Source organism: Lissotriton helveticus, chromosome 5_1, assembly GCF_964261635.1.
Source record: "Lissotriton helveticus chromosome 5_1, aLisHel1.1, whole genome shotgun sequence".
Taxonomy (NCBI): domain Eukaryota; kingdom Metazoa; phylum Chordata; class Amphibia; order Caudata; family Salamandridae; genus Lissotriton; species Lissotriton helveticus.
In genome coordinates, this window is record NC_136065.1 from 1,540,434,469 (window position 1) to 1,540,459,498 (window position 25,030).

Sequence of the window (25,030 nt, forward strand, 5' to 3'; positions counted from 1 at the left end):
TGAGTGACAGAGTGCATCTATGATTAATTATTGAGTGTCATTTAAACCCATCAATGACACAAAAACAACTTTCATTCATAGGACAGACCTAATGGCATTTCCACTGTGTGTTATATTTCGTTTAGGTACGGCTTTCCCTGTGGTTCCACATCCTTTGATTCACTTTTCCCAGAGTTCACTTACTTGCCTACTCTACCGACTGACTTTACCTCCTACCCTCTGGGCCTGTCCATGTTAGGTATTCAGTTTATCCCATCTATTCGTGAACCTTCGTTACTGAAAAATATCCCCTTTCGCTTCCTGCTTCTAAATTGATAATTGGTATTCTCAATTTCCGCACAGCGTCAGTGAAACGAGCATTCCTTGCAGGCACGTCATTACGTACCCACGCGCCAACACTTACGCTATTACGTTTTTCGGTCACGAGAAGACGAGCCCCCTCAACACTTTGACCAATTAAACTACAGGAATCCAGTCGAGCCTCCTGTTGTTGTCCAATAGCAGCAGGCTGACACGAACGCAGCCAACCATAGCTTCCACTGAGTCCAGCCTACGTGGGGGAGGGGGGAGGTGGGGCCCGTCATGTGAGGCAGAAGAAGTGCCAGCATGGAAGGATCGCCGAGAGATGTCCCGGAGCCGGGCCTGGGCATGGCCTGAGAGAGCCGGGCATCTGACACAGGTAATAAGTGCATGGTGTTTGTTGGGGCGACGTAACTGTGTGGCTCAGAGATGTGGAGCGGGCAGGGTGTACGAAGTAGCAGGGACGCACGGAGAGGCTGGGGTACCGAGGGAATATAAAAGAGTTAATCGTGGTGCGGTGGGAGAGGGGCAAGGATGCAATACAAGAGAGAATGAAATGAAAGTCGTGACGCGGGCATCGAGGGTAGCGGCGAGATATGTCAGCGGAGTACACACTTCAAAGGGTTAAAACGGAAGGAGAGTTAGTGAGCGAGAGAGGTGGAGGGGGTAAGTGGTCTACGTATATAAAAAAATAGTTTGAGAACAGATAATGAGTGTATGAGGACGAAGTCATATGCTTGGCTAAGAGTATATCTTGTAGCGGTTTGGTTAGCCACTCAGCCGTAGCTGCGTATACACTATATGGCCCAACCTCACACTTAAGAGTTAAACATATTTTTATTGAGTCCATAAAGAGATACGTGGCATTCCCAACATTTGAGAAGCATGCACTTTTTTGATCATCGTCCAGTGTCCCCCAGTCAGTGCATTGTTTTGAGGAGGATAACTTCCACTGATTGGAACTAATGGCAACCATATTTATGTTTATAGTAGGTGAATGAATCAGAGATCAAAGAGAGTAAATCTGCCCCATGTATTTAGATTAAAGGCTCTTACAGAGTCCAAAAATATAGTTCAACAAACACAACTTTGAGCTCACTATTGATCAAGGCCACTCGCTGTGATTCGGACACAGGATACAAAAATATATCATTTTTTTTTTATATATATATTTTTCTCAAATAGTGCACACAAGCATAATTGTACATAAATAACAATACTTCGATCACAAGGAATTAAATAAGATGCCCCAGGTCTCCCATTCATTCTTCATCCCAGACACATTCTACTGCACTCTCATCACACATTCCAACATTCATATTCTATTCATTCACTCCAAATAACTTCAGTACACATCGTACACTAATACACTGAAGTTGTTCTGCAGCATCCACTCAGCAACTAGCTGGGGAGGAAAATGATGGTAATAGCAGGGCAGAACGTAACCACGCCAACGTGCGTTTCAGTGCTAGGCCCGATCTACGGCCGCACCTTCATCAGGGCATGTATACGATGGGAAACAAGCAGGGGCAACAAGAAATCAGGACAGCGGCCACTCTCTTGTACGAGGGTGACACAAGATATGCTGATACACTTTCAAGGACGATGTTAGTGACGCTCACATTTTCCCAGATAGAGGTACTTCATAAAGCCAAATTGTTCATAAACGGGCCTCAGGCAATGAGCCTCTGTTGATCTCTGATTCCTCTTTCCCCTGCATCTGATTCAGGGGGCCCCTACTCATATTATGCAGTAGGTGAATGAGCCCACTGATGTATCAGCCTATGATTAAATACTGTGACCAAATATGACACACAGAAATAACTGCATTAGTTACATTAACCCACTGATATTTCCGAATAGGATCAAAATATCTGGAAACCCGTCTGCCTATAGATTCATGAAGTAAGTACTTTTACCCACTGAGGTTTTGAAGCTGATTAGAATTTGTGACCCGCAGGCTACATAAGAGTCGCTTAAGTCAGTCTGTTACTCTTTAAAATTATCTCACAAGGACTGCAGCAATTGGTCAGCACATTATATACGGGGCACAAATATAAGATTTGTGATTTTTTTTAAACATTATCTTGTCTTGCCTTTCATTTCTTCCACATACAAACAGATACAGTTTGAGGATAAGCAACACAACTGTAATAAATAATATACATAAACATATTAAATAAGAATGATACAGGTACAAGCAGTGCAAGCTTCCCTCACACTAACAACATAAACAAAATCAGTGCAACATTAACTCACAGGCAATCAATCAAACATTTATAAAGCACAGCAAATCACCCATGAGGGTCTCTTGTGGGTCTGGAGATGTTGGCTGCTGCGTGGTGGTTTGATCATTGACTCATCCAGGTCTTTAGTTCTTTCCTGAATCGAAAGAGCGACCGTGTAGTCCTGAGGTGCAGGTGGAGGTTGTTCCATTCCTTGACTGACAGGTGCGAGAAAGAGTGTCCTCCACAGTCTCTTTCCCAAAAGTGCACCATGATTGGCACAACTTCAGCCACCCCTTTAAGTCCCTAGTGAATGGTACCCCTGGTACCTAGGGCATTGGTACTGAAGAGGGCCCACTGGCATTGCAGCACCAATTGTGCCACCCCAGAGACCCCTTACCAAGACCATGCAAGCTGTAATTGCAGGCTGCATGTCTTTGTGCAGAGAAAACCGAAGAGTCAACATGGCACACAGCCTTGTGTGCCATACCCCCATACACTGCATGAGATATAGGTAAGTCACCCCTCCTGCACGCCTTACAACCCTAAGGCAGGGTGCACTATATCTCACATGTGGATTAATCTGCATGAGCAGATATGACCCTATGATATCATGTCAAATCTTATATATTGTAATTGCACCAGGAAGCCATAGAGAGTACATAGGTTGGATACTTATCATTCTGAGTTTCCTAGCTCCATAGTGGCTTCACAGTACCCTAAGATGTTTGGTATCAAACATCTCATCTTAATAAAATCTCACTGAAGTCTGCGTTGGATTTGTTAATAAATGCACACAGGAAACCCTCCAGAGGGTCTCCATTAAACCTACCAGGCACTGGTGTGGTCTCTAACTAGCCTTAGGCAGCCTGCTACCACGAGGCATGTTTCTGACCTCATAGGGTGAGGGCGAGCGCTGTCAGAGGCCAGGAACAAAGCCTTCTCTGGGCAGAGGTGCTTCACACCTACCCCAGGACAGGTTGGCCTTCCAAGGCAGGAAGCTTCAAAGGTGATGCTGCCTTCAAAATGCGACCCAGGCAGTTCACACTGTCCTGATCCACATTTGGCAGGAGGACAGGCAGGAACATTTAGGTAAATTAAGAGGTGGGTTCCCATTCAGCCAGCACCCCCCTAAAGGTGGGGCAGGTGATGTGAACCCTATTTTACATTTCCTTCCATCTTGGTTTGAGGGGGGAATTAGCCAATGAGGGTCAGTGTAGTGCCTCTTCCCACAGGAAGTGGTCACTGAGAGGGTGTAGACAACCTAATTGTAGGTAGCCAATTGGCTACTATCTGTTGCCCCCTTTAACGCCCCTAAATTTAGGTGGCATCCCTGGACCCTGAACTCAGATTCGACAGACACAGAGAAGAAAAGGACAAAGAAGAACTGCTGACTTAAGCCATGCTGCAGAAAATTGGGGCAAACCATGCCTTCTACCTTAAGGAGGACTCGACAATCATGGTGTGCTGTCTCATCCTGCCACTGTGAGGCCTCCAAGAACCCCAGTGCTCCTTCGACAAATCACCAATTAACTCCCGTGGAGTGGAGGTACCACTCCCCTGCAGCCAGCAGGCACCAAAGCGCAAATTCCAGTTTTAACTACTTGTTTCTCTCTGGCCACTTCGATGCAGTACCTGAACCAAACGTGATACACCCGCTCCGGAGAGGGTCAGATCTGTCTCCCCACCAAGTTTGGAAACCTCAGGACCTGCAGAAGACATGCGGCACCTCAGTTGCCTAAAGTATTTTAATCGTGATACTGTGCTGCTACTGGCTTTTTCAAATTATCCATTCTGCTGATATTGTTATTTTAATTCAGACTGCTGCTTGACACACTTTTTAAAATTGAATTAGAAATGATCTCTTACCCCCACTCTTCACGCATCAAGGGGAATCCTGGTTGTACAGACTAGACCGCCCTTTTACTGAGGGCGCGCTCCAGTCGTTGGGGGTATATTCTGCATAAATCATGCGCGCTGCGCGGACGCCAGTGCTAATAGGAGCGAGGACGCGTTAATATGTTGTTCCCTCCACTTGTACCTTTCCTCAGTTGCCTAAAGTATTTTAATCGTGATATTGTGGTGCTACTTGCTTTTTAAAATTATCCATTCTGCTGCTATTGTTATTTTAATTCAGACTCCTGCTTGACACACTTTTCAAAATCGAATTGGAAACGATCTCTTACCCCCTCTCTTCATGCATCACGGGGAATCCCAGTTGTACAGACTAGGCCGCTATTTTGCAGAGGGCACAACCTAGTCGTTTGGGGGCATATTCTGCATAAATCATGCGGGTGGACACACTGCTGGTGCACTGAAGGCACGCTTAAGGCAAGCCCGTCAGCGTCCCGGAAGCGGCCAGCGCCAGCATCGCTGCCCCTGCTCCTTCTGCTGCCAGGTGGTCACCAGCTTTACAGCCGAGCTGACTTGTTAGCCTTAAACATCCAACGAGCTGACTGTGAAGGACACTGGCTGGCCTCTGATACCTGGAACAGGAGGTGTGAGAATTGTAAGTTCAGCTTCCGTACCACGCAGGGTGACTGTACTCTTCCTGCAGGTCTCCCTTCAAACACCCGGAAAAGCAAACACATACGGGCAGCGATAATCAACGCCCGCTCATTTGTTAAACATGCCCCAGATATATTTGAGCTCCTCAGATGAGCAGCTCGACATATTATTTGTGACCGAGACATGGCTGAGTGAATTCTCCTCACTAGTGATTGAGTTAGCTATTTCCAAGGGATATCAAATAGTGAGGGTCGATCGTAAAGAGGGAAGAGGTTGTGGAATTGCGGTAGTGTTCAGGGACACGTGGACGTTTACTCGTGAAGACACTATGGGCATCAGTGATGGAGAGGCTCTAGACTTCAGTATCACTATATCCCCACACTTCACACTCGGCGGCACACTGGTGTACAGACCGCCCGGTCCACCCGGAGCCTTTTTGAAAACCCTAGATGCAGTGATTGTCCCTAGGGCCCTCCGCTTTTTGAACTTCCTGCTTCTCTGTGATTTTAATATTCATTTGGGCTGTTTAGAGGCTAATGATACCAGGGAAATATATGACTCGCTTGATATGGCGCAACTCACTCAATGGACTAACTCTCCGTCCCATAGTGGAGGGCATATTTTAGATCCAGTATGATCACATTTTCCTCTATTTATTACGAAACCCTTGCTAGTGTCCTGGTCTGATCATTTCTTCATACAGTTCTCCTGGACTATTGCGCCTTCTCCCTTATCTCAGAGACTTCCTCAATTCAGACCATCACCTAGAATTGATTCAGCTGCATTTTGCATGGTATTGTCGGACACACTTCCCACTCCCTCTACTAATCTGTCTTGTGCGTTGGAGAGTTTCACCAATTGGAACTCTAAGGCAATTGTGATTCCAACCCCGTCCCATCAGAACAGACGAGCAAGAATCACCCTTTCGAAACCTTGGTATTCTAGTAAGCTTAGGGAATTAAAACAGTCCTGTAAAACATTGGAACGCAGTTGGAGACTGGCCTACAGCTCCCTGGCCAAAATAGCGCTAAGGAAGGCCCAGCAGGTATACTATGCCGCTATCAGGGAGGCAAAAAAGTTGCTTCTATATGGAATGCATCTCCAGGTTTAAAAACAACTCGAAGGACATTTTTGCTATTTTCCAGAGCTATCTAATGCCCTACGCTGAACATACTTCCCTTCCTACCTCCACCGAATGGTGTTAGAAGTTATTACGTTTTTTTTATTGAGAAGATTCAGGCAATCCAGGATAGTCTGGGTACTAATTCGCACGGGCAAGCTAGGTTTGTTAGCTCGATCACTTCTGCCTCCGCCCAGCCTGTTTCTCTCCTGACAGGGTTTTCACCTATCACCTGCCTGATGGACTGTCCATTCTTAAATCACTTAAATCAGGATCTCCGACTGACCCCTTGCCAGGCCAGGCTACTTGCTGAGGGTTGCGGAGATGGTTAACCCTGAGGTGAATACCATCATAAATTTATCCCTCCATACTGCCACAGTCCCTCTGGATTGGAAGCAGGCTAAACTGCTACCGCTTTAAAAAAAAGCCCTCCCTTGACCCCAAAACACTTGCTAGCTATAGACCTATATTCCTCCTGCCGGCCTTGGCAAAGGTATGCAAGAAAGTAGTTTTTAAACAGCTGTCCACCTTTGTTGAGGCTTCTGGCGCCCTCCACCCAGCTCAATCTAGATTCAGGGCATCTTATAGCACGGAGACGGCGTTAGTTGAAATATCTGAGGCAATAAGGGAATGTTTGGATGCAGGTGGCAGAGCGGCTCTTTGATATTATTGGACCTCTCTATCGCCTTTGACACAGTGCCCATCACAAACTACTTGCTCGCCTTTCTGTATTGGGATCTCTGGTCAGGCCTGGGAGTGGCTCAAATCCTTTCTAGAGGACAGGACCCAACTTTTATGGCAGCCCCCGTTTTTCTCGGCTTCCAGACAGGTGACTACGCGAGTACCGCAGGGGTCTACTTTGAGTCCGCTGCTTTTTAACATATATGTAACCCCCCTGATCTATCTAGCAGAGGAGCTGGGAGCGAAGATCATGGCTTACGCCGACGATACCCAGCTCCTCTTCATCTGGAAGAAAAATGATCTGACCCCGGACAAAGTGAAAGACTGCCTTTCAGCTGTTTTTAAATGGCTTGCACTGGTGCAGCTGAAGTGCAATGAAGACAAGTCAGAGGTTCTCCTGTACGGATCCTTTCGCCTGCATTTCAGGGTAGCGATCTGGCCTTCAGAATACCCCCACCCAACTCTGTCGGCAACCCTGTTAAGAACAGAGGGGTTTGGTTCAGTGAAGACCTCAGGTTTTCTACACAAATCAAAAAACTGGTGGGAGTGTGCTTTGGTACGCTGAAATCCCTCCGAAAGTTTTTTCCCCTGCTGTCCCGGACCTGGGGATCTGGGTTTGAGTCTCGGTAACGACGCCAAAACCTCCTGTGATTCTGGGTAAATCACTTAATCTCCCGTGCCTAATATTAATGTGTGTCCTCATGTAACGTAACTGGTGCTAGGTAAAGCGCTCTGATACCCGATTCGGTTCGGGTCTAGTTCGCGCTATATAATAACTCTGCAAAAAAAAAAAATGGTGACTCGTGCTCTTATCCTGTCACGTATTGACTATGCCAATGCTTAATACATTAGCCTCCCTGGTTACCATTTAAGAAGACTGCAAACCATACAGAATGCGGCAGCTAGGGTTCTGCTCGGTATTTTAGGAAGGTCAAGCATGAAGCAACATATACGGGACCTTCATTGGCTTCCCATGGCCCGCCGTGTTCAGTTTAAAGCTCTTACTTTGGCTCATAGAGCTCTACAAGGTGAGGGGCCACTTTACCTTAGGAGACGCTTAACCTTCTATGTTACACATAGACATTTACCCTACTCTGTTCACCGTCTGGCAGTCATCCCCCGCTTCCGCCTCAGTCGCATGGGCGGCAGCTCCTTATCTTTTAAGGCGGCTGAAGCCTGGAATTCCCTTCCAACTGAACTGCGCAACATCCACGTTATCAGACTGTTTAAGAAACATCTCAAAACCCTGCTCTTTAAATAATTCCTAGTATGTTTAGCCTCCTCTGCTTCCTTCTACTAGCACTTCGCGCCGGGACACTCTAGAGTATCCGCGCACGCTATAAATGCAGTATAACATAACACCAATACCCGGGCATCCAGACCCTCTGCAGCATTTACTGAGACCAAGAGCCCAATCTGGACTTCAACTGCCCAGGAAGCAAGCACCTATCAAGGGATGATTGAGACCCCTGAGACCCACTTTGTGAGTGGCCCAGCTGTTCCAAAAGCGCTCTCCAAGCTGTCTGCTCCTGACTGTGAGGACATCTTGACATGCAAACTGACCTAACTACTCCGCACCCTGTCCGCCTGGCCAGGGTACTGACGAACCAGCTGGGCTCCCGTGGTCCTGAGGCCATTGTGACCTGCTCCCTCGAGTGGGACCCTCAGACTTATCATTAAATCCCCTTGTGTAGTGTGTTTTCAGGTGGCCCCCTACTACATAGAGCACCTGCCACCAACGACCTTAGCACCATGCTCCCGGTCGAATCTTAGACGCTCCAGAGAATTCACTGGTGCAACATTGGACCTGGCCTTGGTACTTAAATCCCAAAGGTGAACCTTGAAATCCACATGTATGATTTTTTTATATGCATTTTCTTGTTTCTTACCATTAACTTCATTGGTGCGTAATTGCGCACAAAAATAATTCATTTTACGAACTTTAAAAATTGATATCTTAAAAAGTACTTACTGTACTGTAGAACAAAGTTCTTGTCTGAAAAATGACATAAAGATATGTTATTTTTATAAATTGGTCTCTAATTTATTCTTGAGTGTATGTCTTATTTATTTCCTCTGTCAGTGCAACAAATGTTTAGCACTACCATTGATAAACCCAACTGCTCGCCCACACTACCACAAATAGAGCGTTGGTATTATCTACGTTTAGGCTCTGTATACCAACAAGGGTCTCACTGGGCTCTCTGCACAGTGTACTTTATTTTAGTGAGTTATGTAGAGAGCCAGCATCCTACAGTGTGACAGTCAAATTTAGGTCCATTGGATATTCTACCATAAAAGATGAAAAATGTTGAGTCCGTGACCATTCAGTTCCAGTGCCTCTGCTTAGGCTGCAAGTAAGAGTGCACATGAGTCGCTGACAATTGTGAATGCATTTATTGTGGGCATCTTTGTTTTGGAAATCAAAGTGACATCTCCTATACATTTCACATACAGTCAGTGGGGCTGGAACTATTTTCCAAGTGGGGGTGCTGTCCATTAAAGTCGCCTTACTGGAGCATAGCGGTTATTTGACAGGGTTTCTTTTAAAAACACAGAAATGCTGGCTGCCAGAAGAAAAACTTTGAAACGTCTCATTTAATGCTAATTCTCCGTCTAAAATATTTTGTGTTTCATGGAGGCGCTGCATCATCGCCTACACCCCCTAGTTGTAGTGTATACAATGCACACACACCTAGATAATCTTTTATTAACTTCAGGATTCAGTCGGGCTCACAGACAATGAAAAACATATGAACAATATTCTCTCACTTTTGTTATTCATGCTACAATCACATCACACCCTCTCTCTTTAATTAGTAGTATATATCATGATGTGTAATATAAACATATTAAGTCTTTCACATTTGGTTGACTATCCCTCCGATGGCTACTAACAGCCACCAAGATAACTGAACTAATTAATTAGTTATTGCTATGATACATGTCCAACTTGCAGCTTGTATGATTAAAATACTAGAAGGGTTAGTTCAACCTTTCATCCATTTGAGGTCAATAAAATGGGTGCCCTTGAAAGTAAGAATTTTCAAGCTCGCGACCGAGATGGCCGCGCTTTAGCTCGGCTCCGTTCGCCCGCCTGTGTTTTTCACATTTATCCTGCATTTATCCTGCCCCGGGAAGCCCTCCTTGCTGTGTGGTACTACTACGACGCACTGCAGGCACTTACCACTTGTTCCGGTTGTCCTGGCTGCTGTGGGTCCGGTGCAGTGCCCCCGACCATTCCCGGGACTCGAGAGCGGACTGGCCTGGTTCTTCGTCCCGGCTCCTGGGCCGGATGCAGCCTGCGGGCTTGCCCTTCGGGGCGCGCTGGAGGTGATTGGAGGGCCGCTGTTCGTGTGAGCCGGAGGTTCCTGGCTGAGAGACTCCTGTGTGGCGGCAGCCTTGGATGGTGACGCTGCCCTTCATTATTGGGGTTCCTCGTGTGTTCAGCTTCCTCCCCCTTTGTTCTCCGGTCCGGCCATTTTGTTCTTTGCAGCCGGACTCGGAAAACGGGACTGGCGACATTGGGGGGCCGGTGAATCCCCTTCTTCTGGTGGCCCCCCTTCCTGTCCGGGGTGTTCTTCTGCCTGTCGGCGGGACTTTATCTGCTTGACTGCCGCCCCGGCGGAGGTTGTTGGCCACGCGGCCTGTTCGGGCTCTCAAGATGGCGACCAACCCCATTTGTTTGGGCCGGGCCCGGACGAGCACTGGGGGCCCGCCGCGAGGCCCGGGTGTCGGATACTGTGAAGGTTTTCCTGCACTTAAGGGGATCTTAAACATCCTGCTATCCTGGCGGCTCTCGGTGGCCGCGCCACTCCTGGCTCTGGAGATGGTTCCTCACTGCGGGCCTCCCGGGCCCCCACGACCGGATGAGGCATTGATATCGCGGGGTGTGGCTGGTACTCTCCTGGCGGACTCGGCCCCGGCTGCCGCCCCGGAGGCGCGCAACCTGATGGCGCCTTCTCCTCCTGTGCTGCCTCCTCTGCCCTTGGCCCGGGAGCTGGATTTTGTTTTGCCGGACTTTCATGATTCTCCTGGTCCCTCTCAATCACCACTGCCCGATGACGTCTCCTGTGCCGGCCCGGATGGGTCGGTTTTTATGGATATATCCTTGGAACTGTGCCTGCATCGTTTGCTACATTCTGTGCTTTTCCTGGATCTTCCGTGCTTTTCTTCCTGTGACTTTTTTGGACTCCCGTTGGACTCTCCTGCTGCCTGCCTTCTGTTCTTTCTGGCAGGGTCCTCGTTGGATCGGACCCTTACTGCTTTGGATAAAAAGGGTCAGGGCTGATGAAGACTGACTCTTATATGCGGTAGCTCATGCACGGTGTGTCCTGATATGGTTCTGTGTAATTGGTTAGTGTTCCTGGACTTTGGCCTGATACTCTTGGCTTCCCGAGGACTTGGACCTTTAACCCGGGCGGGTGGATGGGTGCGTTTACTCCTGTCTTTGGCCCTCCCCCGTGTGTATGTTTGTATGTCTTTACTCCCTTCTTTCCTTCCCTTCCTTCCCCCCCCCCCCTTTTTTTGTCTTTTAATTCCAACTTTTCTTGCTCCACTATATTTCGGGTTCTATTTAGGGCGACAGGCACGCTGCGGGGGGGGTAGGCCGTAGCCTTCTGCAGGGGTGCAGGGTGGGCTTAGGGGTGGGTGGGGGGGGTCTGTTTGTGTCGGGGGGTCTTTTTCCCCCCTTATTTTCCCCTTTTTTTTGTTCTATGGCTCTTGTGTATTCACTTTTTCGGGACTCTGTCACCTCGTGTCTCCCCCGGGGGTTTTCTGTCCTTCTTCCGGTGTGTGGCTGATTGTGGTTCGCTGCCTATTCTGGTATCGTGTTTCTGTTACATCGCATGCCGGTTTTATTGTCCTGTTTTTCCCCCTGGGGGTGCATGGTCTGGCGGGTGTTCCTTTTGTTGTCTTTTTCTCCCTCTTTCCCTTCCTCCTTTATGGAGGTCCCCCTTTTCCGTTGGGGTGCGTATTGCATAGTCTTTGTGATGGGGCTTTTTGATCACGTCTTCTTTGTTCGGGTAGGGGCGGAGGTGAGTGAGCGCGATTGACTGTTGCCACTGTCGCTGTTTGATGGTCTGATTCTGTTTCTGTCCTTTGCTAGATTTGATTGTATGGAGTCATTTTCTTACGTTGTGTTTATAAAATGGCGGCTTGCCGCGGTCCCTCCCTTGTATTCTCATAGACGGCCCGTTATTCCTTTGGTCCCCTCCCCGTGCTTGAAAATTAACCTTTATTATCCTGCTCTTGCTGAACGCTCGATGGTTTTTATTGCTTCACCAGTGCTCCTGATGTTATATCCTGTGCAGATCTTCTTTTTGTATGCTGGTTATTCGACCATTCTGTTCTGGCCAGCCCGTGGGGTTGTAGGCCAGTATTTGTGAGCTTTCATTGTTCAATAAAGGTTTTAAAAAAAAAAAATTAAAAAAAAAAAAGAATTTTCAGTTATGACATTTGAAAAAGTAATTAACACATCCCAGAGACCCAAACCATAAGCAGATATAAAGCAACCATGTTCTGCATTTTATTTTCATGTCTTGTGCTGCGTTCTGGCCATTTATTCCGTTTATTTTTTTAAGCCAGGCTATATTTGAGTTTAATATTTGATGTGGCTTGGTCATTTGCTCTTGTTTTTTGAGGAAAGGAGGAAATGTGCCTCAACTTTCAACCATGGAACCTCAACATTTGGGTTCTAATTTCTTACCCAGAAATGTGTGATCCTGTGCTAAGCACAGTGTTCTGTCTAAGCACACTAGCTGCCTTACCCACCAAAATTAAAGGCGATCTTCGACAATAGTTATCATCTAGGGAACTGATGCTTTCACATTAGAATTACATTACTTTGCATTTAATATGCTATCCCAGAACCCCATCCAGTTGTGATCCTTCACTGATGTGCTGGACAAATAGAAGAGTGGGTGGCAATTTTTCTTCGGACCAACCCAAATTCAAATTTTGTGACGCAAAATAATTTGGGCGCATATGAATTCTTTGGGAGTGCAATGCTATGAAGGTTCCCTAACAACCGGTGCTGACAGTGGCCACAACAAGCATCCCGAATCAGCTACCAAGCTACATGTTTTGTTTTACTAACTAAATCACATATGCATTCTGAAAACGCCTACCAAAAGATGCTATGTAGCATTTTCCTCACAGCCTTACTAATCCATAAATGTACATTTAGTTTGTAAAACAGGTGAGAAGATGGACCAGAAGATGAATGAGCTTTTTTTCTTTAGCTGTCATTCCATTCCTCTCATACGAGGACATCTCTTCTAACCTCTTCCCTCCCCCCAAACAGGTCAACATAAGATTAATGGGAGGTGCAACAAGAAAGGAGGAGGAGAGACTATGGGTAGCTGGCCATAAGAGAGAGGATAGAACGGAGACCAAGGAAGATGATGATGATATCATGCTGAAGGAGAAGGGTTTAGGGGGGCCTCAATGGGCAATGCGAACGGGATTCACTGGGAGATTAAGGAGGGCAGACATAGAAGAAGTGAAGAAGAGATAGAAGAGGTAAAGAGGATGTGAGGATTGAGGAGTGAGCAAACATCTGTATTCCAGAGGGACACAAGCAAATATTGGTTTGGAGAGTGGCTACAAATTCAACACAGGGTTTTGGTAGCCATAGTGACAAAAAGGGTCCAGTCTTCGTCATGCCATAAAGGAAAAACTGATGTACCTTTTAAAAATATTGGTAATAATCTGTGTGGTCATTCCCTATATACGGTTGTGTTGATGCTTTGTAAATTCCTAAAGGATGGGTAGATGGTCCGCTTGTTGGCTGGGTAGTCATGTGAGATACAGTGTACTTTGTGCATGATTGTCAATACGTTTTAGACTTGTATGCCTTCAATATCTGTTTTTCTCCTTAAACAATGTTAAGAGGTATGTTGCTTTCTTTGTGCATTGACTGATAAATGTGCTTCATTTGATGCTCTCCTACAGGGTATTGTCATCACTTCAGAATCACCACTGTGGATTCCTTTTGCTTCATTTTCATAATTTCCTAGTTGAGTGGGAATTGCAGAAGGCATTGAGTTGTCAACAAATGGTCTCAGTATTACAGAGCCAGCTTCTGCCTTCTGTATATTTGCCTGCTACCTCCGTAAGCCCCGGTGAACCTCCTGTCAACTTGAAGAAAGACAAGATGCCGCCGTCTATGCTGGCAGATCACTATCATGGAGAGGTTTCCATGGTGCACAGCTGCTCTAGCTCTAAAGAGTCGGAAAGCCCGTCACCGGAGGTGGACTTTGTGCTGTCTGGGTCGGTGGATTCCAGCAAGGTGTCACACCCAACAGTGTATGAGGCACACCTCAAGTTGCCCGATTTCTGCTCCACCCCTTTAGGAGACTTTGTCCCAACCCTGGAGGAAATTGAAGAGTTTCTTAAAGAGAAGATGGAGATGATCAAAGGCGAGCTAAGTGAGAACCACTCCATTGGATCCAAGCTGGAGATAAAATCTGAACTGAAGACGGACATCAAATCAGAGGTGCACCTGGAGATACCAAGCCCCAAGTCCAGTGAGCAGGAACCGTCAGTTTCTTCCGTAGGAAACACGCTGGATGCAGCCCAGACTAAGCCGTCATCGGGGAACTCTGCTGTTGTGTCCCCTGCCACAGGCAGTATACCAGTCATCCTACAAATCCAACCTCTTCAGGTAGCCAGTGGGAGGCCCATGTCGCCCAGCGTCATTGGTGGTATCCGTCTTGCTCAACTGGTCATTAGCATCCAGGGCCAGAGCGTAACTGTTATGCCAAACGTATCCCAGAGCCTCACTGGGGATCAAAAGTATGTCCGGATTGCACCTCTACCTATCGCGGTCCGGCCACTTTCTTTGGGGAGCGTTCTAAGTACAGCTGCTGGATTGCAGAGACTACAGAAGGTCTCACCATCTGTCATCCGTGTTCACAAGTGTAGCCACCCTGGCTGTGGCAAAATGTACACCAAGAGCTCGCACCTGAAGGCACACTTCCGACGGCACACTGGGGAGAAGCCCTACATCTGCACCTGGGTGGACTGTGGCTGGAGGTGAGTGCTGGGAATCTGTGGTAAAGAGGAAGCGAGGAGAAATATTGAAAGACCTAACCACTTATTTTCTTTTTTCGATATTATAAAACATTTTAATCTTGAGATAACTGGCATATTTTAACCTTCTTGTGATTCTGAACAATTGCACAGAAAGGCAACATTGCCATGTTAAATACTTGATCTTTTTTTCTGATGGACAAAAGCTTAGGTTTGATGCTGTGCAATTTAATCCAGTGATTTTTAGAATGATTGAGAACTCGCACAGAATCGATTTATTTTTTCACACAGTGTTACCAAAGTAATATTTTTAAACATTCTTTGTAGAGCTTGGCTTAATTAATCTGCTGTAAAAGAAAAAGCAAGATTGTGTTCAGCTGTGAGCTATATTTTAGAAAAAAAAGAAAATGGAACATTTATTTGAAAATGCACCCAGAAATCTCCACCTAACTGCTTTTTTGGGAAATGCATACACACCTATACTTGCTTTATATTTTCCAAGTATGTGAACAAGAGTTCTTCAAAGTAACTAATATTTCGAAATACGTTTCTCAGAGTGATCACCATAATGTGGCCAAGTAGGAACAACGACTATTTGAATAGCTTTTTGGTATAGTTGTTAATTTAAATAGCATATATCCCAGGAAATGTGCTCACTCTATGCCACTGTATTTATGAGTTGGTCTGTTCTTTAAACACTGCTTTAAAATTAATGTCTTGAAGCTCCAAAACACATTTCAAAAGAGCCTATAAACGTTTAACCCATTTATCCAAATTTCTTTCCAAATTGTGGCAGAAAGAAATCTTGTGCAAAGGGGTGCCAAAATGCAAAGCTGTTGAACAATACTTAGGTCGAATTTAAATCATTTTCTGCAGATAAAAACGGATATAAAATATAATTTGTATTAGTAAATCTGTAATATAAGTCTCCCGTTTGATACTGCCCATGAAAATCCGCTTAGTTCCAAAATCACATATATAATGTTTGCGTTCCCTGAATAGCCCTGCCACATTTTTCTGATAGTCTCCCTATTTTCTATAAAAGTAAACAATTTGTACTTATTCTTTAACAAAATGTATATGAATCTGATGCACGGTGGCAGTAAATACAGACACTTCCGGGATCTTATGACCTTTTGATATAGCATGGTAATATGCCCCGGTACGTCATTTATATATCATTAAAGTGGCACTGGGCGAGTACAGTGGTTTTGGTGGGGTCTGCTAAACCTCCTCTAATTTGAACAAGCAGATTTTGGTATTGTTGAGTAACTTAGATTGAAACGTGATTTGTCCATTGTCATTCTTACTGAACTAAAATGGTCGATATGGTAAAAAATTACTTTCTAACACTTAGGTGTAGTAGTTTGTTTTATCGGCTATAACGAAATGCATTTAGGCCATTGTATGGACTGATAACCCTGTTTCCTCTTCCTCTAGGTTTTCCCGCTCAGATGAGCTCTCGCGCCACAAAAGGTCCCACTCTGGGATCAAACCCTACCAGTGCTTGGTGTGTGAGAAAAGGTTTGCCCGCAGCGACCATCTTTCCAAACACATGAAGATACACCGGGGGCAGCGTGGAGCTGGAAAACATGACAGTTAACCCCAGCATTTGCCTTGCACACAGGAGGCGTTCCTTTTCGTTGGACTTTTTATGTCCTGGGCCTTTCTGTGCTCGGGTACCCCTTGCCTTATGCTCTTACCTCAGCCCCTGTTCAAGACTCAAACGTCTGATACCATTTTTCATTTGTCTAGTTCAATTTAGGGACTGGAACATATGTGGATGTGGAAAATTATCCAGCAACAAGCTTTTCTCTGCTGTGGGGGAGTGATACACTTGAGCCTATCTGGGTAATGTTTCCCTTCTGTTCTTACTGAACGCCATTAAAAAAATGAACCAATGGTGCAATACTGGATTGTATCTGGTTGGAGATTGCAGGCAGTGTTCGAAGGCCTTTCTAGTTAATGCTGCATATCCTGGTATTTACTGAAAGTTCAAAAGCAGCAATCCTCCCTATACAGAGGGATGTGTTCATGCCTGGAAACCTGCATTTAAGCTCATACACATAACTAGGTCCTTGACATAGCTGCCTATCAAGGGTCTTCCCTATATCTGTGGTTTATATAAATGCTTCCAGCCTCCAAGAGGCTTTTCTCTTATGCTGTTATATCTCGTCACAGTATCCTACTTTTCTGCACTATATAATGCATGGAATCTGACAGTCTTCCATAACCTAGAACACATTCAGCCGTATCATATGTAAAAAGTTACCTCTAGTTCTCCATCAGCTGTCTTATGTGACTGGAGGGCGGGACCCAACAAATGCAGTATGTGTGTATTTGATAGTTGTACAGTTTACTTGGATTACTCTGTTATTCTCTATGTGACCATCTTAATTTAAAAGATGGAGCCCGCCAAGCCAGTTGATGCATCGGTACTCGCAAACCAATTTATGACAATACTTGATTTTATATTTCCATATTTCTTTCCAGGGCCTTCAGCACTTAAGAGTTCCCGGGCTTTCCCTGCCATGCCTTGCAAAGTCCATTTCATGACAGCTGTTCTATTTCCATTCCTAAACGGACGTTGTTGGTTGCCCCACTGGCTGTCCTGTTCTTGCTGGCCACGAATCTCCGCTTAATGTCCCATGATCCTTTTCCATCCTCATCTCTTGGAATGCACAGCTGTTGCCCTCTGTAGGGGCTTGAGAATCGCACAGGGCAGGCCCGAGAACAGGGCTCATTTGTGTTTGTAGTCGATATGGGACAGTAGATGCAGAAACCAAGTATGGAACAGCTGGCCAAGATTCTTCCAAAGATTTGGCACCCAATGTGGAAACGTCTTTGTGTGCTTCGCCTCTCGATCGATGTGCTGATGTATGTACCTTGCCGTATCCCAGAAGATGACGGATACTGTGTTTTATTTAATTACGTTCTAGTTAATGGGATTAACCTAATTTCTGACCACGGGAACTTTAGACAGCATCACAAGGTGTAGGCAGAAGACTAACTCATAGGCAGAGACACTAAGCTTTAATGGGAGAGCGAAACAAGCTGGTTATTTCTTTTGGTATGGTCTTTTTTTCTCGCCAGCTATACTTCTTTCTGGAAAAAAGAACCACAATCCTTCCGTCCTCCTTGTTTTTGGCCATCAGACTTGCCTTTTCACTTTCGTTTCCTCAGGGAGTCCACAGCCTAGTCTCGCTCAGTGGCAGAAGCAGTCCCATAATCTCCCATTTCAAGCCCTACTTTCTGTATTTTGCACAGGTAAGATAGAGCAGTGTGTGGTGGTCTCACCACAAGGCACAGGCGACAAATTGACTTACTATTCTAAAACTCAATGCAGATTTTATTAAAACTGCATGCACAGTATCGATTGGGAAATGGGGTCCCAACGTTGATCCATACCATGTTTTGAGAATAATCTTAGACTCTGAGACTCTTGAACTATGAGTCCAGTTGTTATGTGTTGAAGGGGGTTCACCCTAGCACTCGTGAGGCAGCGTCTGGCAGTTGTGCAGCTCTGTGAATGAATGGAATGAGTATGAATGGTCAGCTAACTTTAGCCTGCAAAGGATACCTCTTAACTGTGTGAAAAGTCTTCCCTGGACTACCAATAACACTGCAAAACCATCCTACAGACTGTGCACCATGCAAATGGCAAACGACAATATTGTTAAATGGCATGGTGGTTATCTCTGCTTTTTCTCTTTGCCTTGAATCTTCTTTGTGTTGCTTTGTAACTCATCCTGTTTTCAGTATGTTACTTTAGCTCACAAAATGGCAATACAACGTGGCTGCGGGAGCTCCCCTGGTCAGATGGGCAGTGGTGAGCAGCAGACTCTGCTCTCGGGGTCTAATTCCACGTGTCACTGGGGACTACGGCTATTCGCTGGTCACCAGGAAGCAACAAAGCTCGTGGCGTTAGTTCAGATCTGCTGCCGGAAGAGCAGTCCCTCCTTGGTAGCAGCCCAGGCTCTGTGCTACGCTGTAGCCTCCACTTCAGTAGGCGTACAGTAGAGCTTGCTGCAGAGGGAGTTTCTATCTTCATACTGATACCTCATTGTCGCTGCACTCCTCACTTAAATGGTAATATTTGGAATCTCCTAAGAGGGAGATTTGCAGAAAAATATTGGGTGATATTTAATTCCCCCTTCGACCTGCATTGAAATAGAGGAAGTTTTAAGTGAAAGAAAAAAAAAATGTAATTTGTAATAAAAACAAACTGTGTGGTGTCTCCCACCGAACTGCAAGTCTCCCACATATATCTGGTTTGTTATTATATATGTGCCTTTGATCCAACACTGCTTTGGAGCTGGATCTCCATCCTCGGTATCACTGCTGCAGTGAGACGGGTTTAGACTAATAATATGGGCCTCCCTCATAGCACACCTAACTTCTCTTTTGGCACTTAAACAATAGGGCTATAATGGGTACCACGTTTAGTGTTTTTCCTTACAGCACAGTCAGTAAGGTGAAAGGCTACCAGAAATTAAATATGACACCTCCAGGCTTCACACTCTGCAGCATGTCAAAAGCTTTTGTGGGGCCATGAGCCAACAACGTTTGTGGGGGGGCTTTCTCCGGTTTGTGATTGAAAAGATTGCTTGTAATTAAGAAAACTTGTACGCTGGTGGAAAAAAAGTAAGTTTTTTTTTACCACCTAGTGGTGATGTCACAGAAGCAGGATCACGAAACAGCAGGTCAAGTCTGTATTTTTATTATTTAAATAATGTTCAAAAGGGAACGCTGGGACTGGGGCAGAGAGCTCGAGTGTCCTCCACTGGTGACGGCCCTCCCCTCAGTCGATGCTTAAATGGAATTAGCTCTTTTGAAAATGTGGGATCAATTGGCAAATCTTTTTATGTGTACTATACCTGAAAATGTAAGAGTGAGCGAGTCACACCTAAGTCAGGGTATGGCAAAGTTCCAAAAACACTTTGTGGACCAGGCTGTTATTCTCAGGTTTTGGTTGGATTAGGAGAAAATGCCCCCCCCCTTACCCCCCCCCCCCCACCCCCCATCCAGTCTCCCCTACCCCAGTGCTTCAGACAGGCAACATCATTTAGACTGGGTCCTTGCACTGCATCGTGATGCACAGCACTTGCCATGGAGTTGGACAGTAAGCCTGAATGTAAGAGTAGCCATTTCGCTACAAAGTGTGGTGTACGGAACCTATGCCCCGTATTATCACACACTACAGTCATTTGTTGCACACTTCATAGTCTTCCACACACAATACTTTATTTAGTAGTCCCTGTAAAGAGCTGGTCTCTGTAATGCTCAAATATTCTTCCCCAGAGAGGTCATAGTTTAATAAGGCATCTTTGCTAAGCTGACCTGAATTCACTGAGACCATTCCTCCTTTTGGAACCACAAGGTTGTACCAACCTTCGAGCTTTAGTGACAGGCCAAGCGTTGAATGTGGCTGAAGAATTAACTTCTCCGTTAACATTTGGGAGAAATCCCTATAGCAAGAGGTCAAGTCTTGCATCTGAAAGACAGTTAATTTCTCCCTAAACCATTGGAAGAGCCATTCCACCCCGGAATAGGCATGAACAACGGTGTCCTTTTTGACAGGTTAGAGATTACAGCTGCATGTGGACTGAACTCCCTTCCGGCCTCCAGATGTTATCAGTCTCCGATAAAGGGCATAACTGAATGCATGTGTGAGGGCTCTTTGTAAACTCCACACCGGTGATTGCTATGTTCAATGCCTTTGCTTGTTCCATGAACATGAGTTACACCCACTGTTTGGTTACAAGCTCACTCACATTTAAGCACTTAATTAAATATGAGATGTATTTTCCCTAAATGTTCTATACACCTCCAACCCCAATTTCAGATTATTTTTTTGTAGCAATGTGCGGTTTAGATAAAAAGTCAATAGAAACCTTTAGGATGTGTTTGATGTCTTGAGATAGGCAAGCCTTCTGGAAACCCAGATTGGGAAGACCCGCTCATTGCAGCATCATAGCAGAAATAGTACCTGTAAATGAAAAATCGTGTGCCAATGCATCTCCATGTTTTTTGAAGAATGTTTATAATTTTCTTTATTTTTTGTTAAAGAAGAGTTATGCCTTGAATAAGTACACTTTAATAGAAAATGAAATGTGTTATTGTGGTACTATGTTCTCAATCAGGATCTTTTTAAAGTTCTTGATTGTGGTTTTGTTTTCCGTCCCTTTCACGATGAGTTCAATCTTGGAGCAATCTCCGGGCCACCAGTCGTACATCTGTGACACAAGATGGCAGTCAATTTGATGGACTTCTTTTCCTAAAAAATTGCATATGTCCTTAGGTAAGAACAGTACAAGCAAAGGCTTTGCTGTAGTCTCCGTCCCAAGCAAAAGCTTGATCAATTCATGTTGACGTTGTTACTGTATATGTTTCTATTTTGCTACTCTCACACTGCATGTAAGAGTACTTCACAGGGTTTTGTGCAACCCTGTTGTACGAACTAGCACTTAGATAAGTTACTGTTTGATCTATGAAGTAACATTTTAACCCTACTGATCCTAAAAACAATATAAGTTGTGTATATTGGTATTTGGTTTGAATAAACTATGAGACCATTCGGTTTCCATCCCCAAGGCAACTTTTGTTCCAGTGGATGTTTCAAAGTGATACACACCAGGTTTTGTTTATAGGGGACCTCCTTGTAGAGATCATTGCTTTGGTTAGACTAGGTCTGTTCAACTACTTATTTGCACTGAAGTTGGTTGAGACTTAAGGCCCTGCCATTGTTAAGTTCTTTACAATATATGCTGCTGGAATAGGCCTTTCCCCATAGGGTGGATATCCATGGTTACAAGTCACCTACAGAAACCCTTCTGCATATGATCTCCATGATCCTCCTTTTGCCCAACATATGCACGCCTAACACGTTCTTTCGATCCCTGCCTGCTGAGAGGCACTTTTCTAAAATTCGGTGACTTCTCTACTTGCAGGGCAACGTCTCTTTGATCAAGCCAATATCTTTAACGATCCTTCTCTTTGTGCATTGTTTTATTCATTAGAATTCTCACTCTTTTCATCACAGCATCTGTTTAATGCACACTTTCTCAATTTGTGAAGCAAGATTTGATATCATTTCCTGACTACTCTTGACAAGCGCCAGGATACCCGTAGGGAGGCAGTTCGCGCTATATAAGAACCCAACCCAATCCAACCCAATACAATACAATACAAGAGTCTGGTAGGATCAACAGATCACCATGTCTGTGATTGCATTTCTATAAAGTAAGCTTTCTTTTTAATGCACCCCAGTTTCCATAAAGAAAATGGGGCTGCCTACCTATTTCCCCTAAAACTTTTTTCAACATTCCCCAAGTGGAAGGAGGTCCCAAGGGACTCCTTTGAGGAGTAGGTAAGTTTTCAATATTTTGCCACCAGAGTTAGGGGTCACACTCCATTCTTTGCATATCAAATTGCAATTTGCAAGACCCGCTTTAAACACGCTCCTTCTAAATTGTGATTCTTTATCTATTTCTAAACCCAATTTACAATTTGGCAACCCTTTTACTGAATTGGAAAAAGTGTTTAGTACATACCGAAAAGCCATTTTGTGGTTGCATGCCCTGTGATTTTGTGATTTGCAGGGTTTGCGCCTTGTAAAGGTCTTGCTACAACAGCCCATATATCTTTAAGTTTACTAATAGGCCAAGTGCTCCCTTTGTTTATGTGAACCTTATGACTTGAGAGTATCCTGAGATAAAAAACTAATTTGTTATATGTGTTGTTTGGAGTTATAAAATAAGGATATTGAAAGGTTGGTGAAGGATTCATCTGTAAGCGCCTTCACGCAGCATCATAAATTTGTTTTTCATTAAAAAAAATAAGATATTTAGAGGATGCTCCCTACTTGATACAGTTGCTTGAATCCTGGTGTTTTTCTCCCATTTAAATGAAAATAGCCTCATAAGAAATATGTTTACAACAATCTTATTGGGTGTTGTACAGTCTTTAGAATGAACACTGATAAGCATATATATTACAGTTTGTGCTAAAATAAGACCTTTCTTTTATTGAATCCTGATAATCAATGTGATATTAAATTGAAACCAATAAAGGTAAAACTAGAGTATCTTTAAATTATGGTAGTCATTTACCCATAAATTCCTATGCAACCTTTACTGAAGGGAAGCACACTTATTTTAGTTTGGTACCGAGGGTGTGACCGTAGCCCTGCCATAACTTCAAGTAGCACTCGAATTGTAGCTGATTGTTTTTCTGCATGCGAGGCAAAACATCCAGGCGAGAAGAGCCACTGCCTTTTTGTACTAGACAATTTAAATAAAGAAGGGGCCTGCAATTCAATTATCCATGAGTAGAGCTTTCCCCCCCCTTTTCCTTGATCCTACCTAGGGTCATTTCTTTCCAATAAGCTGTCTGTGATGGAACGGGTTGGAAGTTTTTACAAAAATTTCACTGAAGCAAAAGAAAGCTTCTGTTTAGATAAGATAAATTTGCCAAAAGAGGCAGGACCTAGCATTTATTATGGAGGGATAATCTCCTGCCCTCCCTATAAATATAATGTTGTAAGGATTTGGCTCATCCTTTACAAATGGGTGTACATAACAGCATTTTTTCATGAGTTTTTGCAAAACTTTGCTAAACATTAACGAAATTGCACAAAATTACCCTAACTGTGAAATGTTGTTTGCCAGTTTCTTGTGTGAATTTTCACATGAGCAAGCACTTTGCTTAAAGTTTTGTCACATACTGACATAGACTGGTTTGAGCAGAAAATGTTTGTGTGCGAATCTCACAGGCAAAAATTCTGCACAATTGAGTAATGTGGAATTTCACGGATTTCATGTAACACACTACATTTGCCAGCATAATTAAAATTTCACCCGGTCTTCTGATGTCACCCTTTAGTTAAAACATAAAGATCTGTATCGGATCTGCAAGACCCCTAAGAAGACTTTCAGCTCCAGTTGTTCTGAAAACATATGCATCTCCTTTCATAGAACTTGACAAACTGAAGGAATCCAGTGCGTACATGAGAGCAAAGGGAGTTTTGCTTGCCTTTCCCAGCATTGCTGTTGTCAACCCCAAGGCCTACAATAACTAAAGTCTCCGTACTCTAACATGCTAAGCCAGTTAATTCTGTCTGACAAAGTCGACAATTGCATTACTTATAATGTGCATATATATGGTGGCTGAAAGTGTAGCTGAGGCACAAAGTGGGACTGAAGTTTCCCCAAAAAGGTGAATTGGGCCTAGTTACTTGTTACATACATTCTTCTGCACTTCTGATGATCATGTTGTTTATCTCATTTGTAGTTTAGGGGCAAGTAGAGATGCTGCAGTTTGTCTTCCAATTTCTCTACCAGTTGTTACCTCTGTTACAATTACTTCCCTAGATAAGGGGTGAGATGTATTTATGATATATATTTTTGCTGTTATAGTACAATTATCTTTATCAAACGACGTTTAGGGAATTTGCTTGAATTTGCCTGCGATTAAAATGGACATCTCTTACAAGTCTTGTATTCCTCAATGTGCCACCTATTTGTACAAATACTATCTTGCAGTTTCAGCAAAATAACACTGAACGATGTGCTGTTAATAAAGTAAATCTGGTCTTAGCGGGTCATTTTATTTTGTAATAAATATTCTTGGAATATAGCAGAAACGCTGTTCTGTGTATTGTTTTATTAGTTATAAACTCATGATGGAGCTGCAAAAACGCACACTTCCCTTAAGCAGAAGTAGATGGACATTTCTTAAATATGAACTTTGGTGGGTTCTGGACACTTCAAATGTATTTTGATATATGTATTGCCCTTTTTATACATATGTCATTTTATTACGGCTAGAGGGTACAGATTCCACTTCCACCAAAACATGTTTGTCTAGTTTCTAGTTTTCCTCTGGTTTTTGTATTTAACAGGTAGACTTTACCTATGTGATTGATATTTTTACTATTCAAGTATAATATGAATAAAGAGATACCATGGTAAATATTCCAACGGACATTAACGTATTTTTTAATGTTTATAAGCACAAAATCTAGATGCCCATAGCTCCATGAGAAGAACACAAAACTAAAGCAATAGGTGAGGAGCAGGGGCATTGAGTCAGGAATGTGGCCTATTGAACCATGGCGCTTCATTTTATGCAATGCCCATTTACCACTGAGCTAAATCAGTGA

The 25,030-nt window shown here is 44.2% G+C and overlaps 1 protein-coding gene across 1 annotated transcript; it reads left to right on the forward strand.

The window, feature by feature from the left end:
• Positions 1-555: 555 nt before the first annotated feature.
• LOC144755553 (Krueppel-like factor 15) lies at positions 556-24,464 on the forward strand. The gene is made up of 3 exons (XM_078644603.1): positions 556-679; positions 13,789-14,871; positions 16,309-24,464. The coding sequence occupies exons 2-3, from the start codon at positions 13,892-13,894 to the stop codon at positions 16,469-16,471; spliced, it is 1,143 nt and encodes a 380-aa protein (XP_078500729.1). The 5' UTR covers positions 556-679; positions 13,789-13,891; the 3' UTR covers positions 16,472-24,464.
• The last annotated feature ends 566 nt before the right edge of the window (positions 24,465-25,030 follow it).